This window comes from Medicago truncatula, chromosome 7 (assembly GCF_003473485.1).
Source record: "Medicago truncatula cultivar Jemalong A17 chromosome 7, MtrunA17r5.0-ANR, whole genome shotgun sequence".
Lineage (NCBI taxonomy): Eukaryota > Viridiplantae > Streptophyta > Magnoliopsida > Fabales > Fabaceae > Medicago > Medicago truncatula.
Window position 1 is genome coordinate 1179968 of NC_053048.1, and position 17730 is coordinate 1197697.

Genomic DNA, 17730 nt, shown 5'->3' on the forward strand with positions numbered 1-17730 from the left:
AGGAGATCCCATATCTCCTTATGGGTGGAAAGTCGTGTCACAGTTGCAAAATCAGGACACAATGCTATAAAATCAATTTCTTGTTGAATCTTACTTTTTGGTGTTGTATTTCTTCGTCAAAGGTAGAGTTCTTTGGAATGGCGAAACTCTTGAAAAGTTTACTCTCGGGATTCTTCAAGGAGATCCCATATCTCCTTATTTATTTGTTGTGTATGGATTAAGCTTACGATGGGAAGACTTATGATTTCTTATCTTCCTTTGGCATATGATCTTATTTTGTTCGTTGAGGCAAATATGGAGCAGCTAGAACTCATATCTATGGTCCTTGAAGTGTTATTTAAAAGTTCAGGTCAAAACGTCAATAAAGAGAAGTCATATGGTATATATCTCAAACAATGTTGGTTGGCACAAGAAGAAAAGTTTGAATGAAGCTTTGTGGATCCAGTCCATGGATGATCTAGCAAAGTATCTTGGCATGCTGATATCGCATAAAAATGTCACAAAAAAATAGCTTCTAATTTGTATTAGATGAAGTTAATCAGAGACTTAGTGTGTGGAATGCCAAAACTTCATTGTTTGCTGGAAGGGTGACATCGGCTATCGGTTATTCATTGATAAATTTTATGTAAGAAAATTACTTTTTAACGTTTTAATGTGTTGATTACATAATTTTTAATATAAAGTTTTCACTTTAATCTTCTTAACAAATACTCTTAAACTCGTTAGCACTTCTCTTCTAAAAATCCACACCTTGTAGCTTGGGATATGGTTTTGTAAGCATAAAAACAAGGTGGTCTAGGTTTGAGGAAGATGTGAAATGTTAATATGGCATATATGAGGAGGACTGTTCGAGATTTTTTATTCAACCTTAGAATATGTGAACGACAATTTTGCGTAAGGTGGTCTAGCTTGGAGATTTTAAATTTTATCTAGCATTTATTTCGATTGTTTTGCTAGTAGATGTCGATTGTATTGTTTTTCTAAGGGTTTAGGAGGGGAATAGAGGGGAGGGTTAACATTTCATTTTTAAATTACGGACACATGAAATGTTTTTTAAAAAGTTAACATATTACATGATAAACAATCATATAATGCTTCAATCACACTTAATTTATTTTAGAAAAACAGGTTATATAGTTCGTAATTTAAAAAAGAAAAATAAATCCTCTCCTCCCTTCCCCTCCTAAACCCTCAATCCAAACACACCCTTAGATTTCGAGTTTTTTGTGATAGCCGAAATTTGAACCTCAGACCTTACATATATTGTGCATTGTCCATGTTAACTGAGCTAAGCTCACGAGGATAGAGGTTTCAAGTTTCTTGTTTATGCTCAAGCCCTTGTTAATATGATTTACACACAACTTTTTCATTTCTTTATTCTAATGTTTTTTATTTTAAAAAAATTTATTTTGATGTTAAAGGGTGAGAATTTTACATTCTTGCGAGAATAAGATATAATCAATTTTTTTTGTGGTTTCCGGGGTTCAAACTATGGACCTTGTATATATTATACATTGTTCTTACCAACTGAACTAAGCTTACGGGGACATAAGATATAATCATTTATCACTTCTGATATTATTTTAAATCTTTTATTTTCAATTTTTAAAAATTTTAAATTAAATATATTTTAAAACTTACCAAATGTATTGAGATGGGTAAGATTCTAAAAAATTCTCTTAAAAAAATTTCTCGAAAATATTACATATTCTTAAGACGGTATTTTTGTTGGCAAGCAGTTTAATAGTTAGAATTCCATTTCAAAGATGAACAAATGAGAAATTAGAGTTTTAACCTTTATTTTGCGTATATAACACGATGTTTAAGGAGATCGATTGTAATTGAACTAATTATATTTTGATATTTGAATATGTAACGAATAACCACAATAATTTTTTAATGTATCAAAATTTTAAAATAGTTCTTAATTATACACTACGTTACTCAAAATTGTCTCTAACATTAAATTAGTCTTTCAATGTCGACAATAACTCTTTTTATATAGAGATTAATATGATAGCAAGTAAATATTTATAAGGACAGTCTTTTTTCTTTTAAAATAGAGATTAATACTACGCCGCTAGACCCTATCGGATAGTAAAATCAACGCTCGTAAACGCATCATTCATAGATCTAAAACACATGACGTTGATATGCATGACCTTTAATACGACAATAAATACATATTGAACAACTCATACGACACCTGTGGATATCTGCGGATAAAATTCGCCACGGACACGGAGCGGATACCTTAATGGATATCCATGGATAAAATAAACGGATATTTTAACTACCCGCTAATTAATGGATAAGGATGTGGATTTAATGGTATCCGCACCTCCTGCGGATATCCATACCCGCTATTATACCGAATAAATTACATAAATAACCTTAATACCTTTCAAATTCCTAAGCAAAAAAAATCGGTACCCTGAGTTGTTATTAGTTATTACACGAATTTTCAAGTTTGTATTACACTCCTTTAAAAGATAGTAAACGTGGTCGGGATTGTTGAAGCAATAGACTTTGTCTTTGTTGAATATGATGAGATTTATTTATACTTTTTTTTTTTAGGGGAGATTTATTTATACTTTTGTCAAATGAAAGAACTTTATTTTTATTAAATGCAAGGAATTTTATTTATGTTTTTGTTGAGTTAATGATCTTTGTTGTTATCGTAATGTATGAATATTATGTTTTGCTAAAAATAAAAGAAAATGTAGGAAATTTGGTTTTTAAATTTCAGCTAAAAATACAATTTTTTTATATATGTTATCCATGGATATCCGTATAAATCTGTGGATTATCCACTAAATGTATATCCGTGTGGATATGAATAAGGCACAGATTTCATATTTGTCTAATGGAGCGGACACGGATATCACACTATCTGCATCCATGGATTATCCATTTACATTCATGGATATCCATTTCCAAAAAAAAATCCAATTTTGGTTGCCAATTTGTCTAACATTGTTTCACCGCGACTTTGATTTCATTTTGGTTCCCCTAAACAGACCCTTCGTTCTTTCTTCTTCTTCTTCTTCTTCGCAAGCATCACAGGTAATTAACAACACTCTGTTCGAATTCATATCGAGCTATACCTAATCAAGTTTCTAACTTTATTTTATGTAGTAATTATTATTTCTTGTTAACCATTTTGGATTTTTGAGTTTATTTACTCAAATAAGCACTTTTGAACTTTATAAAAATAGCTTATGAAATGTTCATAAGCTGTTTTCACCTTATCTCCAAGATGGGGTATCAAAATAGTTTATAGCTTGTACGAAAACAGTTTGACTTTATGATATCATTTGTTATAAAAAAAGGGTCTGTTTGGACTGGCTTATTTGAGTTTATCTACTCTTAAAGTTTTGCGAGAGTGTTTGGGGGAACTTAGCATATCAAAACAATTCAACTTTATTTTATCTGTTGTAACCCGTTTGGATTGACTTATTTTTGAGCATATGAAAAATAATAATGCAAATAAATAAGCTCTTGTGTTAATTTATATGTTCTAGCTTATGAAAATTGTATCTTCCTAAGCTGTTTTTTTTATAAACTACATTGAAATTTTTTTGAATAATACATAAAAGCTTATTTATTTGCATAAGCTCAAAACTAAGTGAATACAAACGGACACTTTTGCTATAAGCTGAAAGTTAAGCTATTTATCCGAACAGGGCTATAATATAAGCTCTTATACTATAAGCTACAAGTTAAGCTATTTATCCAAACAGGGCATTTTTATGAATCTTAAAAATAAATAAATAAATTTGGGTTAAATTTTTCTTGTTGGGTTTCTGTTATTTTGATTTACGGTTTTAGGTGAAAGAAGTGGGTGGTGAATCATAAACTGATAAACTGTGAATCAGGGGATTAGGGTTTGATTTGAAGAATGTGGCGTTCACAAGTAAGATCATTTGCTACACGCGCGGCTAACTCGCACCACAACAACCACCATGAAAACCACAAATTCCTGTCTCCACATTCCTTTGTTGGAAGCTGGAAAGCTCCAAGGGACCCTAAGGAAGCCGAAGCACAGCTCGCTCAGCTTCGTAGAGAATATGCGAAACAGGTGAAAGAGGTTCGGAAGGAATACATTGTAGAAGTGGAAGCTATGAGGTTGGAGAAGCAGCGGAAGGATGAGGCTCGTAAGGAAGCACTTAGAGTTGCAAATGAAGAGAGGAAGAAACTTAAGGCTCAGGAGAAAGAACTTAGAGCTCAGGAACGGAATATTGCTCAACAACAATTTCGTGAAACCCTTGTAAGTTTTTTTTTTTGTAAAAATTTGTTATTGTGGAAATTGAATATGCTATGTGGTCATGTTTTGCATGTTGTTGATGAATTCGAGGATTATTATTTGAAAATTTGATATGTTTATGTTTAATTTGTTGATTTAAACTTGTTTATTTTCAATACTTGGCAGTTAGTTATATAGCTGATAAGAAATGTACGGCCTGAAAATTTAACATTTAGAAAAAGCAATCATACTGTTGGTTATGGTTACCAGTTACCACTGTATTCTAATTTACAGATCCGACTACTTTAACCATTTAAGACTGTGTTATGTTAACTCAACTTTTTTCATTTCTTTGACCGGACAACAGTATAGATCCGCCCGTTTCATCAAAGTGTATGTCGGTTTAAACAGGTTTCAAGCTGGTCAATCATGTTTGCTCACTCCTAATATGTTAGAGCCCTTTGATCATCAATGCACATGAATTAAGAAAAGTGGTTTTCACATTAAATTTGTTAGGCGCAAACCCAATTGGTAGGGCCCATTTAAGTTAATCAGGTGTTTCAACCGATGGCATTTGGTTGTTTTTATGTTTGACTGCTTGGGAGAAAGGTTGCTCTCTAATTCATAGAGGTTGTGTTAGTTTCTAGCAGTTTTTTATTTGGTTTAAGGCAATTGTATTTCTTCCTGTTATTCATTCACCCAACTCTTCAGAAAGTATTCTTAGAGTATTGTTAATTATAAAACCAGTTACATTCAATATATATCGCCCATCATTTTCCCGTTTATGCCAGATCTATCAGTGTCAGCAGGATAAATTTTTTGTGTGATTGATAGAATCCTCCTTGTAACCGATACGACGAGCTTCATATCAGAGCGCTTCAGAAGTCCTGTTCAAATCCAAAGCACGTCATTTATGATGTCCCTGTTTTAATCTGGCATTGCACATGACTTTGGAGTGTTGTAGTCTAGTTGCTAGTTTACATGACCCAAAATTACCTGCCTGGTAGCTTGGATCACACAGTTATACATCTTGTGTTGTTTGATTTTATTGTGAAGGTGGCTGTTAAAAATATAAAAACTAAATGGATTTTGGGGTTCTATAACTGTGGTTGATTTCCTAACAACACATAAGCGTGGCAAAAAGTAAAATGAACCTGGCTTAACTTGTGTCTCTTATTTTTTGTTCATATTTGAAATTTGAAACCCAATTTCATGTTTTATTAACTTGCTCTAAACTTCAGATTTCAAAGTCTATTCTTGATGCAAGAAAATGTTGTTTTAATATTCTTGCCCTCTAACAGAACATTTATTATGTCTCACTCTTTGAGAAGTGAAAACATTTTGACTCTGCAATATGTTTCTTTGGTTTAATACTTATGTTAGTTTAAAATTTCTTAGGCAAGCTGATCAATTTTTTGTCTTTGTTCTACAACTTTATGTTAGTTTATGCATTTGTAGTCCATACTGAAAACCTATATTCAGATCAGTTATGCAGGTGGAACATGTTCTTTATTCTCGTTTAATTTAATGTTTGAGAGAAACTTTGATCAAGTTGCTCTGTACAATGTTTGTTTCATGTTATTCAATTAAATAGTCGTTAGTATTAATTTTGCTTACCGTTATTGATATATTTCTTATTTTTGTGAATCAGTTGAAAGAAAGAGCAGAGAAACTTCAAAGTTGGAGAATGCAAGCCAAAAAGCATGAAGAGAAGAAAGCCGAGAAGAAAGACTTATTACATAAACGAAGTTCACTGTGGGTTGATGAAGCTGAACTCGAGAAGGAAATCACAAATGTTGTAATTGCTACAACATATCTTTGAACCCCTCGCAGTTTCATATCTCTACTGGTTAGTAGAATTTTGTCCTATGTTCAAAGAAGCCTCAGAAATAATTATTGCATCTAGAGTATCATATTTGTGCTTAGCTGTTGTTCTACACAAGTTGCATTACAGAGCATGAACATAAATCTTTTGTTGGTTATTATTGAGAATTTTGAAGAAATACATAGAAACCATGCTCCAATCTTTTAAGTGACTTGGTAGAACAAACAAGTGGTGGATTTGATGTAGATGCTCTGCTGATTGAAAACATTGCAAAACAGTAGTTATTTATTTTAGTTTGTTTTGACATTTTATTGATTGGAACGGGTTGTTTGGTTCATACTTCATAGTCTACTCAACGTAACATTTAGAATCAGTTAACTTGGAAAACTCGGGCAATTAATGAACAATTAACCGAGAAATATGTTTAATGTGCTTTTGATAAGCTCTCAATACTTCGAGTTTGCTCCCTGATGATGATGATGGTAACTTGTTATCTCAAGGAAATTGCATTCAAATTGTGTTATCATTAGAGGGTAAAAAGAAAGAAAGAATGAAAACCATGCTCCTACTCTTTGGAAAAATGAAGATTTATATACTGTATTTGTTATCATTAGAATTTAGAAACCTAAAAATTAAGGGAATACAAAATTTTGTATCGTGAAAAACAATAAGTTCTCCAAATTCCTTTCTTCCAAATCTCTTCAAGAAAAAAACATTCAAATTCTTCCTCTCGTAAACTCAGTCAAATGAGAACACTTTTTTTGTTTTTGAGGGAGGAAATAAGAACACTTGATCATATGAGAAATATGAACATTAAATTTCATCTATGAATTAAAAATTAACGGACATAACGGACTGGATTCTTTAAAAAAAAAAAATTAACGGACTGGATTAGTCTCTCATCGAAAGAGGTCGTGTGAGGTCTAATTTTTCACACTCCAAAATGCATTTGGGATGCTTTTATTTTATCAAGTTACAAATCATTAAACCAAGACAATGACCCCATAACTTGTCCAAATAGTTCTCAGTGGTTTTCTAAAAATTAAATCAAAAGTGTTTTTCTGGTGGGGATTTTATTTTTTGTGAGGATGAGTTTTTATTTTACTTATAGGTTCAACATCTCTTTTCCATCCAATTTCAAACTTTTGCCATAACATTTGACAAACCAACAATCTTTATTTCAACATCAACATAACACATTGCCTAACCATCCTTGTACTTTCGATAAAAGAGTCGTTCAACTTTTAGTCAAACCATCGACTTCATGCACCAACAATCTCTACCTCTAATGTGGGTTTGTCCATTCAACATCAATGAAACATGTTCCCTAACCATCCTTGTACTTTGTGCAAGAGTCGTACCACTACATTTAAAACGGTGAAAATATAATTGATTCCTTTCCAATTCACTCTAACCAAATTGAAAATATAATTGGAATAAACATAGGAAGAGGAAGGAATAAAGCCTAAACCCTGTTGCACGTAATCGGAATGAAAAGAGAATGATTTTTACTGGTCATGTGACCTTTTAAAGTTAGGAACTAATCTTGATCCAATAAATGGTCGAGATTTAATGTTCTAGTTTGTCACAATAATAACTCGCATGCGTTGCTCCCTTGTAGCGTATGTGTTGTCTAATATTTATATCTCTTTTTTGAGGGAAATATCTATATCTCTATTCTCAATAAGATGGCCAACGTAGGTCGATATATATCACTCTAAGCTATTAGGTTTAAGTGGATAATGTACTTCAAATGACAATTTTTTTTCTTCAGAAAATTTCGAGTTTGATTTTTGAATTGAACAATTTTTTGTCATACTTTATTTATATTCCGGTTGAATTCTCAATTATTAGAGTCTCACTTTAAGATTGGCGATATGAGTGATATGCATGTGGTTCAAAGGTTGAGTGAGAATGTCTTTCAAATAGGCAGAAGATGGATAGGGTTGAGAATTTTAAAAAAGAAATCGATAATGAAGGTGGCAAAAATAGGGATTGCCCATAAAAGCAGCCAAAGTTGTTTCCTATTCAAGTCTACTATATTACAAGTTAAAAATTTGGAATCTGATCTCATAAATTTTGAAATTCATTTGAAACTAAGAGTAAAATAATTTTTTTTTTTTATCTTTTCCAGAGCGTTTTGTCCTATAAATATTAGTGTTAACACAGACTAATTTAGTTCCTTTGTATTTGTTGTGACCGCCTTAATTTCCCTTGTACGTAAGTTAACAATCGGTGCATGTTTATGCTTAACCAAAAATAATTCTCAAAGTTTAGGAATTCTCAAGCTTAACAAAACATAATTCCAATACACGAAAACAATTAACTTTTACCAATTTGTCAAATCATAACACCTTTTTTTCTCCATAAAAAATTGTTTTCCATAAATAATTAGAATTATAAAGTTAAGTCAAAAAAATTCTCAATTTAAAATTTGTTTAATCTAATTTTTTAGATAAGGTAAAAAAATAATTCATTAAAAATATTAGATGAAATTATTTTCCCATGGCATTGTAAGTGTGCTGGTTGCCTAGTTCAAACCCGCAATGCAGCTCTTCTCAGTTTGGTTATTCGAAACCACAAAATAAAAAATACTAAGACAATACCACGCACTGAAATATACAATTCAAGAATAACCGTAAATAAATCTATGGTCTATCCCAACACAATTCTAATTTCTAATCAATGGTGATTTACAGATACTATGGTTCCCGAAAACAACAAAAATAATAAAGATCACTTCTCCAAAGAGTTTAGGACACAAACAATTGACACAAGAACTAGAATAGAAAAATGATAGACGCGGAAATACCACTCCCACTGTTAAAATCTAGAACTTTGACTAATCATCAAACTCATTTTGGTGATCCAATAGGTAGTTGGCTGCCAGATCCTCGTTTTTATTGCACGCAAAGAACACCTCCAACACAAGATCTCGGTCGAACCCCATATCCTCAAGCTGCCAAAATGTCATGGTCAGTTATTTATTATATCGTGCAAGAGGATGAACACAGATCAAATGCATGCTAGCGGTGCACATATATATAAAGTACAAACATCAGTGCTGAGAAAGATGTATGAAGAATTCTATCAACATATCATTGCTAAGAGTGCATGTTGGGGAGCCTAAAAAAAAAAAAAAACTAGTATTTTGGTTGAGTTCTACATTTACTGTTCATGACATAATAACATGCAAGCTTCAGACATTGGAGAACTTTTACAAAAATCCTACAGCTATTAAATCATTTAACAACTGTGCAACAATACGAAACATGCCGTGGACAAGCAAATGCATAGAAATAGGAAAAAGAGTTCACAATTAAAATAGCTGAATGGAGAGTACTATCACTAGCTTACCCGTTGAATGGCCTCGTTCTCTTCTGGGGTGATAGTAATGGTCTGAGGAGCCAAAGCACCTAACTGTCCCTCTAGGTTCCTGGTCATACAAATACAACAGTGAGCAAACAAATGTCTTAATAGGCCAAAATATTTTCTAACTATCTCTGTCTTCCCTGGATTAATTTGTTTTATTTATATCCTTTGTATTATAATCAAGGTCCACTGATAAAATGATGACCCTATGCAACTGCTTGTGGTGTGTGTCGTGAATTCTTTATCAAATTATTTAACATAAAGTTTTTTCTTTAAACTCGTCATCCATGTATAAATTTGAATAACTATATCTTTTGGTGAAAATGGTTCTAGTTAAGTTGGAGCATATTGAAAAATTCATACAATATATAATGAAATGAAAATGGAACAAGCCTAAACTAGTAATCTTACTCTTCGCCTCCAGGCTCATTTATAAGACGTAAGAAGTCAGCTTGATGCTCTTGGATGAGTTCCATTAGGTTTGGATTTTGTTTTCCTAGTTCCTGAAGCATGGGCTGCAAAGAAAACAAAGATGAATAATGATGTCCTAGAAAATTATAGTAATGGAGTCAACAAGCACAGCGATGATACCTGTAAGATTTGAGGGTTTGCTTGCACCATTGTTCTCAAGGCTTGGAACTGAAATGTGAAAGAAATATTAAAATGCATAAATAATGAAAATTAATTAGGCATTTAGCTCCTTTGTAAAACACAATTCAACTACCTGTTGACTGTTTCGCAGGAATTCCAAGTCACCTGCATTTTCATTTGCACCCAAATTGGGAATGCCCTGATTCAAAAAAACAAAAAAAATTATAATTCTAACACCATTATTGTTTAAATTTTACTGCACACAGTTCACATGTACACACCTGAGGGAACAAGTTTAGTGGGTTGGTGTTGGGCCCAACAGCAGGCACAGCTAGTTGGGCTGGAGCCTGGGCTGAAGGGTTTTCTGCCTGCCCAACATTGGTGGATGCAGCAACTGCTGGAGCTTCAGCTTGTTCGGGGATGCCCTATCAGTTAAATTATACAAGATAAAATAGATGTCAACTCTGTAAACAAAATAAATTATTGATGCATTATTTATCCATTCTTAATACAAAACTATAACTACTTTGTTGCAAATACACAAATTATTATATTCAGGCCATCCTGTGATAAAATATGACAACTATATGATGTGGTCAAATAACTTATTTCAACATTATTTACAGTAAAACCGTGGTCGATGGCTCCATTCATTTCCAAAATAGAAGAGCCACATGTTTGACACTCAAATATTAAACACGCACCTGCCTTCACCGTTATTCATTGTATTATCTTTAAAGATCCTAAAGGCATGTATGTAAGTAACAAATCATTAAAACTATACTGGCAGAAGATGACAGTTTACTACAATCATAAGTTGTGCTGATATAGTTCTTTGTTCAGTAAGTCAATCAAAGTCAAAATGAAGACTGAAACAGAAGTATCTAAAAAAGCTTTGAACAAACAAGCTACCAAATTAATAGCAAAAACACCCATACTCGATACTTCATGGGAAAGCTAGACTATTTGGGCGTAGAGACTTACAGAATATAGATATTCAACCGCTCTTTCGGGATTGTTATATGCAGCACGAAGAGCTCGGATCACAGTGTCCCGATCCCAACTTCCTCCCCCCATTTCTAGAATTTGTTGAATAGTTGGTTCTAAAGTGCTTCCAGCAATGAGATTAGATTCAGGCACCACACTACAATGAACAACATATGAAATTGCACTTGAGTTTACAAAACAATAATATGTATCATTGCAACAATGAACAGATGCCTAAGAATAAGAGAATAGACATTGAAAACAATAAGACATTATCTACACAAGGGAGCCACAACTGATGCAGCTTCAAGGTTGCCACAAATTATCATCAACAATATTTATGTAATTTTAAAAGCTATTATATGTCAAATACTTACGTAGTGGGAGGAGTTACAACAGGACCTTGCGCAGGATTGGATTCTCCCCTGAAAGTGAGATGAATTTAACGAATTTTACACGAAGAACAACAATCATGCTGAAACTATGAAGCCATAGGAACAAATGTGAACTTACTGTCCGACAGTTGAAGCAAGAGGCTGAGGTGTTGACAAAGGAGGAGGCAAAGAACTTGCAGGTTGGACTGCCTACATATACAAATAGCGAGGAAAAAGAAACAACAATTTAAAACAGTGAGATTTCACAGTGGTCAACAAGTAAACTAAAATCAAAACCTAAATAATCATGCAAAATTGGATATTGTGAAAAGGACTTGACAAAACGATAATACATTAAATCATTAACCAAATCATTGCATTACCCATCTAGCTTCACAGTCACTTAAGACTGATCAAGCAAAAAGTTTTTTAAAGAACTTCATCAAGGAATTAAATAATTTTTGACAATTCAACTTACATGTGAGAGATTGTAAGGAAAAAAATTGACAAGAAAATTTGTACTTACCGGTGGGGCAGCTGAAGCAGCAGAGGCTCCACTTGATGATACCTTATTCTGCAAAGGGACTACAAAAGTTTAGAAGTGAACCAATGGACAGAATATTACAACTTAGGCATCTCTTAACAAGCCAATGACTTTTCTTGTTCCCCATTAAAAGGAAGCAATAGAAGCTTTTTTTTTTTTTTTTTTTCTTTCTCTTTTCAACGCATTCATTACCACCCCAGAAAACAATGAGGGAAGGTTGAAAGACATAAAGGGCCTGCTGCTGTTGATGTCTTACTAACCCACACATTTAAACATCAAAAACTCTTAAAAATGTCTTACTATTAATATTAATCAGTGAAACACAATAGACAAAAGACATAAAGGATATGCATTGTTAATATAAATCAATTTAACACCGATATCCAATAAAAATCCACAATTCTGCCATATAACTCCACTTTTGTAACTGCATATTTGAAATTGATGGTATGACATAGAAAAAATGAAGCTTCTCATTAGATGTAGGCATAAAACTGACATAGAAAACCCATTACATGGAAAATTAACGCTTCTCTCATTGAATGTCACTGGATAATGGTGCACTTACAAAATTTTAAGCAAAAGTTAATATTATTTGATGCAAAGCAATAAAGTGCAAGCTAAATACTATCCACAAAGAATTGAATTAGAGGTAGGGCACTTGTGCATTTAACTATCCTTGTTTTCTAGCTTCCCCAACTGAATTAACTTAAATACTTCAAATCATGCTTAAACATAAGAGTACAAAAATAATCTAATCATTAAAATAACATCATCATAATCATTAACATCACCTTGGACAACATGATCACAATAAAACTATTCTCAGCAACTTGATTTTCTTCCAAGGTAGTCTCATCCTTAAGCACTTTTCCTTGATGAATAAGCATTTGTTGTGCAGCAGGGTAAACAGCAGCACCCTGTGCTCCCTCTATATTTTTCTTCACATCACCAACCTAATAACCATCAAAAACAAACATACATATCAATTAACCACAAAAACTTAAACTTCTCAATTCAAATATTCAACTGCATTATATTACAACAATATTAGTCAATCAATTATTCTAACTAACTAATTAAGTAGTACGACTAAGCCTGTGTTTGGAGTAGCCAGGATAGATTCTAGACATGTAAAATTGATATCGAAATGTTTGATTACTCTGAAGTAAAATTGATTTTGACTCCGGAATTGATTCTAATTTGAAGCTTTTGACTCTAAACGTGATTTTACACTGAAATCTAATGTTCAACTCAATTTTACATGTCGAATATTTAATCAGAACCAAAACATGCACTAATATTGCATCTAATAAATTACAAATTACAGACAAATCTATAAACAAACTTCTTTTTTGCATTTCTCATGGTTTCCACTCCACCAGACACTTAAAGTCGATATCTCATGAAACCCTCAGTGTCTATCCTATTCTGCTAGTTATGAAGCACCAGCACTTTAAATCATGAAGGCATGTCTGAGACCATGACGACATGCGAGACAGACACATGTGATTGTATTCAATTATATCATATTTTTATAATAAAAAAATCGATGGTGTCCGTTCCTTAAGGGTGCGTGCGTCAGTCGATAAACGTGGACATCTCTTCTCCCAATCATATAGCTTCATAAAGCACTGACACTCTTGTGTTCGACGCAGACATGCTGACACGGACACATGTAATTACATTCAATTATATCATAATTTTAAACAATCATTTATGTCTGTGGCGTATCAGTTCTTAATACCAAAACCGTTGATTTCAACGAACTTTATTTTTTTATTCCAACAACTAGTATCAATAATAGAGAACAAAAAATAAAAAATAAAAATTAAAAAACCTAAAAACCTAACAAATTGAATTGAATTAAGAGTGTGATTACCGTATCGTGAAGATTCACTTGGATCTCAAAGTGAGTTCCCTTAAGAGTCTTGACGTTAATCTTCATATCTTAGATTTTTTTTGCCGATCGCTGTGTGCGGCGGAGGAAGGCGGAGGGGGGGTTTTTGCTTTGTTTTGGGGAAAACGCGCACACACGAAACTTCACAGCAGAACTTTGGAACCGAAACCAATGCACTCTCTTTTTCGATTTTATATTGCTTGATTAGTTATGGCCTGTGAGCGAGACCACCGTGAGGGTTAGTTTGTTGAATTTATTTGGTGACACGTGGCGGAAGATGGTAGGGGGTTATGCGTTGTTGAAACATGATTGGATGGAGTAAAGGTTTGTTGTTTGTTGATACGGTATGGATTTCGGATTGAATGCTCTAGATTTTAGATTTCTTTCCTTTTGATTGTTTTCCTTTTAATTAAATTTTATAAAATAATATATTTAATTGATTTTTTGGAAAAAATATAAATATTTGTTATTTCCCCTAAAAAAGGATTTGTTATATTTTTAATTTACTAAAATCAATCATAATTTATGAATCATTAACATTATTTGATTTTAACTTTCTAAAAAATTAATTAATTGTGTATACTTAAAAAAAAATGGTGTGTGTAAGGGGGTCACATTTGTAACAAATTAAAGCTCAAATCCCAGCTGAAAGATACTGATATTTATAGACCGACACACTTCAGATGTGATTACAAAGAAAAACTATAAGAAAAAAGTCATGTTTAAATTTTTTAGTGGAAAAGTCGTATTTAATTGAAAATATAGAAGTTTTATATTTTTTGTTTAGTCAAGTGGCTTAATGGTTAGAAATTCACCTTCAAAGGTGAATAAGTGGAGAATCTAAGGCTCTCTATCGCTGCATGTAATACATTGTTCCTACCAACTTAACTAAGGTCTCATAAATCAAAATTAAACTCTAAAATAATAATATCATCCTTTCAAAAGATTATTTGACTCATTAAATATAACATATCTATTAATAATTTTTCAGTATATTTTATTAAAGGGTTAATTATGTTTAAGGTCCTATAAATAAGTGAGCTTTCAACATTGGTCTCTATTTAAATTTTTCATCTCTAACGTTTTTTTTCCGTTTGTAAGTTTGGTCTTTGCCGTCAAACTGTGCTGACTAGGCTAACAGAATGCTGACTCAGACATGCCACGTGGACATTTCAAGTGACATGGCTGCCATGTGGTAAATGACATCATATGTTTTTGGTTCCTATAAAATTGGGACATTTTAAGTTTAGTCCTTAATTAATTATAATTGTGTTTTTAGTCCATATAAAACAATTATGCACTCAATTTTAGTCCCTACTAAATCTAAATTTGTTTAATTATGCCTAAACTTTTAAGATTTTGAATATTTTTTTGTACAAGTATTAAGAACATCATGAAAAGTTTATCTGCAAAAAATTATCTCAAAATTTTATTCCTACGTCTAGATTTTTGTTACTTTTATTTTGAACTTTTGTCTTTTAAAAAAATTCATATTTAATTTATTTCATGTTAAAAAATTCTAAATTTTAGTAAACGAACCTTTAGTAATGTTCTAAACTAGTATACAAAAATCATTGAAAAATTTAAGAGTTTTTAGAAGAGCGTGAACGAGGTGGTGAAAAATCCAAATTCTCTCCTACTCAATTCACCACCTCGTTCACGCTGGCGATGCTCTTATAAACTTCGCTTGCAAATTCATCTAAGACATCAATTTCAACAACTTAATCACACGTCAACTTCAGCACACAAAAACTCAACAATATTCACCATTGAAAAATCCAGCAACAACCTTTTCGAGAGAGAAACGGAACCAGTCGATTTTCAAGGTTCGGATCGGGAAACAAAGAATGGGAGCGAAGAAGATTGAAGAGAGCGAAGTAGTAACAAAGAGAAACAGTAACACATATCTGGTTTTTTTCCCTGGCAAATTCAGGGAGTGACCGGAAATATTTGTAGGGTGAAATATTTTATGGATCTGGAAGAATAAAAAAGAATGAAGGAGAGTGATAGGCTTTGACAAAAATTATGGGAAAATTTGTAACAATCCTTAAACTCTTAAATTTTTCAATGATTTTTTTTTTATACAAGTTTAGAACATTACAAACGGCTCGTTTAATAAATTTAGAATTTTTTAATATGAAATAAATTAAATATGGATTTTTTTAATAGACAAAAGTTCAAAATAAAAGTAACAAAATTCTGGACGTAGAAATAAAATTTTGAGATCATTTTTTGCATATGAACTTTTCGTAATGTTCTTAACACTTGTGCAAAAAATTGTTCAAAATCTTAAAAGTTTAAGCATAATTAAACAAATTTAGATTTAGTAGGGACTAAAACTGAGTGCATAATTTTTTTTATATGGACTAAAAACACAATTATAAAATTACCCTCAAAATCCAACATCAACAGCACCGCAAAATAGAAGCAACAGTGATATCTACAAACAAAAAAAAAAATCCAAAATAGACAAAAACAACACAAAATATATGATAATGGAAAGAGAAGAATAACAAATATGCTGCGAAAAAGGGAAGACTAGTCTTTGTGTATATATAGCAAAACAAGGATATGATTGGAATTTTAGTTTGTTTTAAACATTTTTTTTTTGTTAAAATCTCGTAACAAATTTCTCTCTCCTCTAAAAATAATCTATAGAAAAAAAGATGCTCAGAACAACTTCACATTTGAAGTTGTTTTTAGATTATTTTCATATTCTGATTTTTTTTTAAAAATCTGTAACAAACAGATGCAATATTAAAAAGAGTGATTATTTTGTTAAAAAAAAATGATTTTTTTATAAAAAAAAAACTGTAACAAACGGGCCCTATAATCTCTATTTTATGTGAAAATCACTTTTATTTTAATCCGTAACGAACGATCCTAAATCTGATTTGAGATTATTTGGAATTGTTTGCTTGGTTAATTTGAATGGAGATTGATAGGGTCTAGAATGATTGTTTATAGACTTAATTGAAATTTTGGTTCTTCTTATGTTCAATTTTTGGATTTTGGTCCTCCTATTTTAAATCCGCAATTTTCGTCCCTCAATTTTTCAAATTTAATCCAAAAATTTAATTGACGTTAGATGCGACACAATTTTAAATGACATGACACTGAAATTAGTATCCACATGAAAGCCATGGCAACAACTTGAAAAGAAAAGTTCATACCTCATAACAATTGTGTCATCATGTTTTTTGTCCATAACGATAAGAATGTATCTCTTTAGTTTTGCATTCCGCTTCCTTTGTCAACCATTTACCCTTTTGCAGATAAGCTCATTGCTAAACCGCATATGTTGATTGAGATTAAAAGTTAGGGTTCATAGTTTTTAGTTTTTCTGAAAATCACAGTGCAAACTTCGTGATTTATACTTACTTAATCAAATTTTAATTGGAATTTTCAATTAATTATTGAATATAAAATTTATCGCTACTTGATGCGTTACTTAACTTTATGCTCAAACAAGATTACAATATGTGAATGATTTGAAACCTATGATAGGTCAAATAGAAACTCCAGGATGTGTTTGATCCACTTTAAACAAGAAATGATCGGTTCAATTTGGTTTTCGGGTCAGAACTAAAAAACCGAGCCAAGACAAACCAAAACGTACATAAAATTAGTAGCTTAAGGTTGCGAGGCTTCATTTCTTATTCCCTTAAAACTACTACTTTATATTTTGTTTTTAAACGTGAAAGCTGATCTTTATTTTCCAAAATATGAAAATAAACAATTTCCACCAAGACCGGAAATATATGTAGAGAAGTCTTTGAAATGGTAGACATGAAAGGAGTAAAGAATATCAGGCTAATAGTCATTCAAATAACTTTGTATTTGGATTAAAATTCAATGTTGGGATTAATCAGTTACTTTGTATTTTTTTGA

The 17730-nt window shown here is 32.0% G+C and overlaps 2 protein-coding genes across 4 annotated transcripts; one reads left to right on the forward strand and one right to left on the reverse strand.

Moving 5' to 3' along the window:
- The first annotated feature begins 2918 nt into the window (after nt 1-2918).
- LOC25499819 (ribonuclease Y) lies at nt 2919-6410 on the forward strand. 3 transcript variants are annotated; one of them, XM_024771562.2, is made up of 3 exons: nt 2919-3066; nt 3879-4270; nt 5898-6410. In XM_024771562.2, exons 2-3 carry the CDS (start codon nt 3902-3904, stop codon nt 6066-6068), a joined length of 540 nt encoding a protein of 179 aa, XP_024627330.1. In that variant the 5' UTR covers nt 2919-3066; nt 3879-3901; the 3' UTR covers nt 6069-6410. The 3 variants fall into 3 exon arrangements, with proteins under 3 accessions (XP_024627330.1, XP_024627331.1, XP_013447819.1); XM_024771563.2 differs by having other exon boundaries at nt 2945-3066; nt 3887-4270; XM_013592365.3 differs by having other exon boundaries at nt 2965-3066; nt 3832-4270.
- A 2256-nt stretch (nt 6411-8666) lies between these two features.
- On the reverse strand, nt 8667-14010 carry LOC25499820 (ubiquitin receptor RAD23d). The gene is made up of 12 exons (XM_013592366.3): nt 13822-14010; nt 12734-12895; nt 11922-11969; nt 11535-11605; nt 11399-11446; nt 11019-11178; nt 10316-10459; nt 10168-10233; nt 10035-10082; nt 9855-9958; nt 9429-9507; nt 8667-9030 (listed from the first exon to the last, which is right to left on the reverse strand). Exons 1-12 carry the CDS (start codon nt 13885-13887, stop codon nt 8914-8916), a joined length of 1113 nt encoding a protein of 370 aa, XP_013447820.1. The 5' UTR covers nt 13888-14010; the 3' UTR covers nt 8667-8913.
- Nucleotides 14011-17730: the final 3720 nt, after the last annotated feature.

Excerpts from the sequence above, each read along its gene's own strand:
- LOC25499820 (XM_013592366.3), bottom strand. The coding sequence starts at position 13,887 with ATGAAGATTAACGTCAAGACTCTTAAGGGAACTCACTTTGAGATCCAA. Across the intron at positions 10,083-10,167 it reads TCCTGCGAAACAGTCAACAG|TTCCAAGCCTTGAGAACAAT; the intron begins GTAGTTGAATTG and ends TTCACATTTCAG. Across the intron at positions 9,508-9,854 it reads AATGAGCCTGGAGGCGAAGA|GAACCTAGAGGGACAGTTAG; the intron begins GTAAGATTACTA and ends TTGTATGACCAG.
- LOC25499819 (XM_024771562.2), top strand. The coding sequence starts at position 3,902 with ATGTGGCGTTCACAAGTAAGATCATTTGCTACACGCGCGGCTAACTCG. Across the intron at positions 4,271-5,897 it reads AACAATTTCGTGAAACCCTT|TTGAAAGAAAGAGCAGAGAA; the intron begins GTAAGTTTTTTT and ends TTTGTGAATCAG.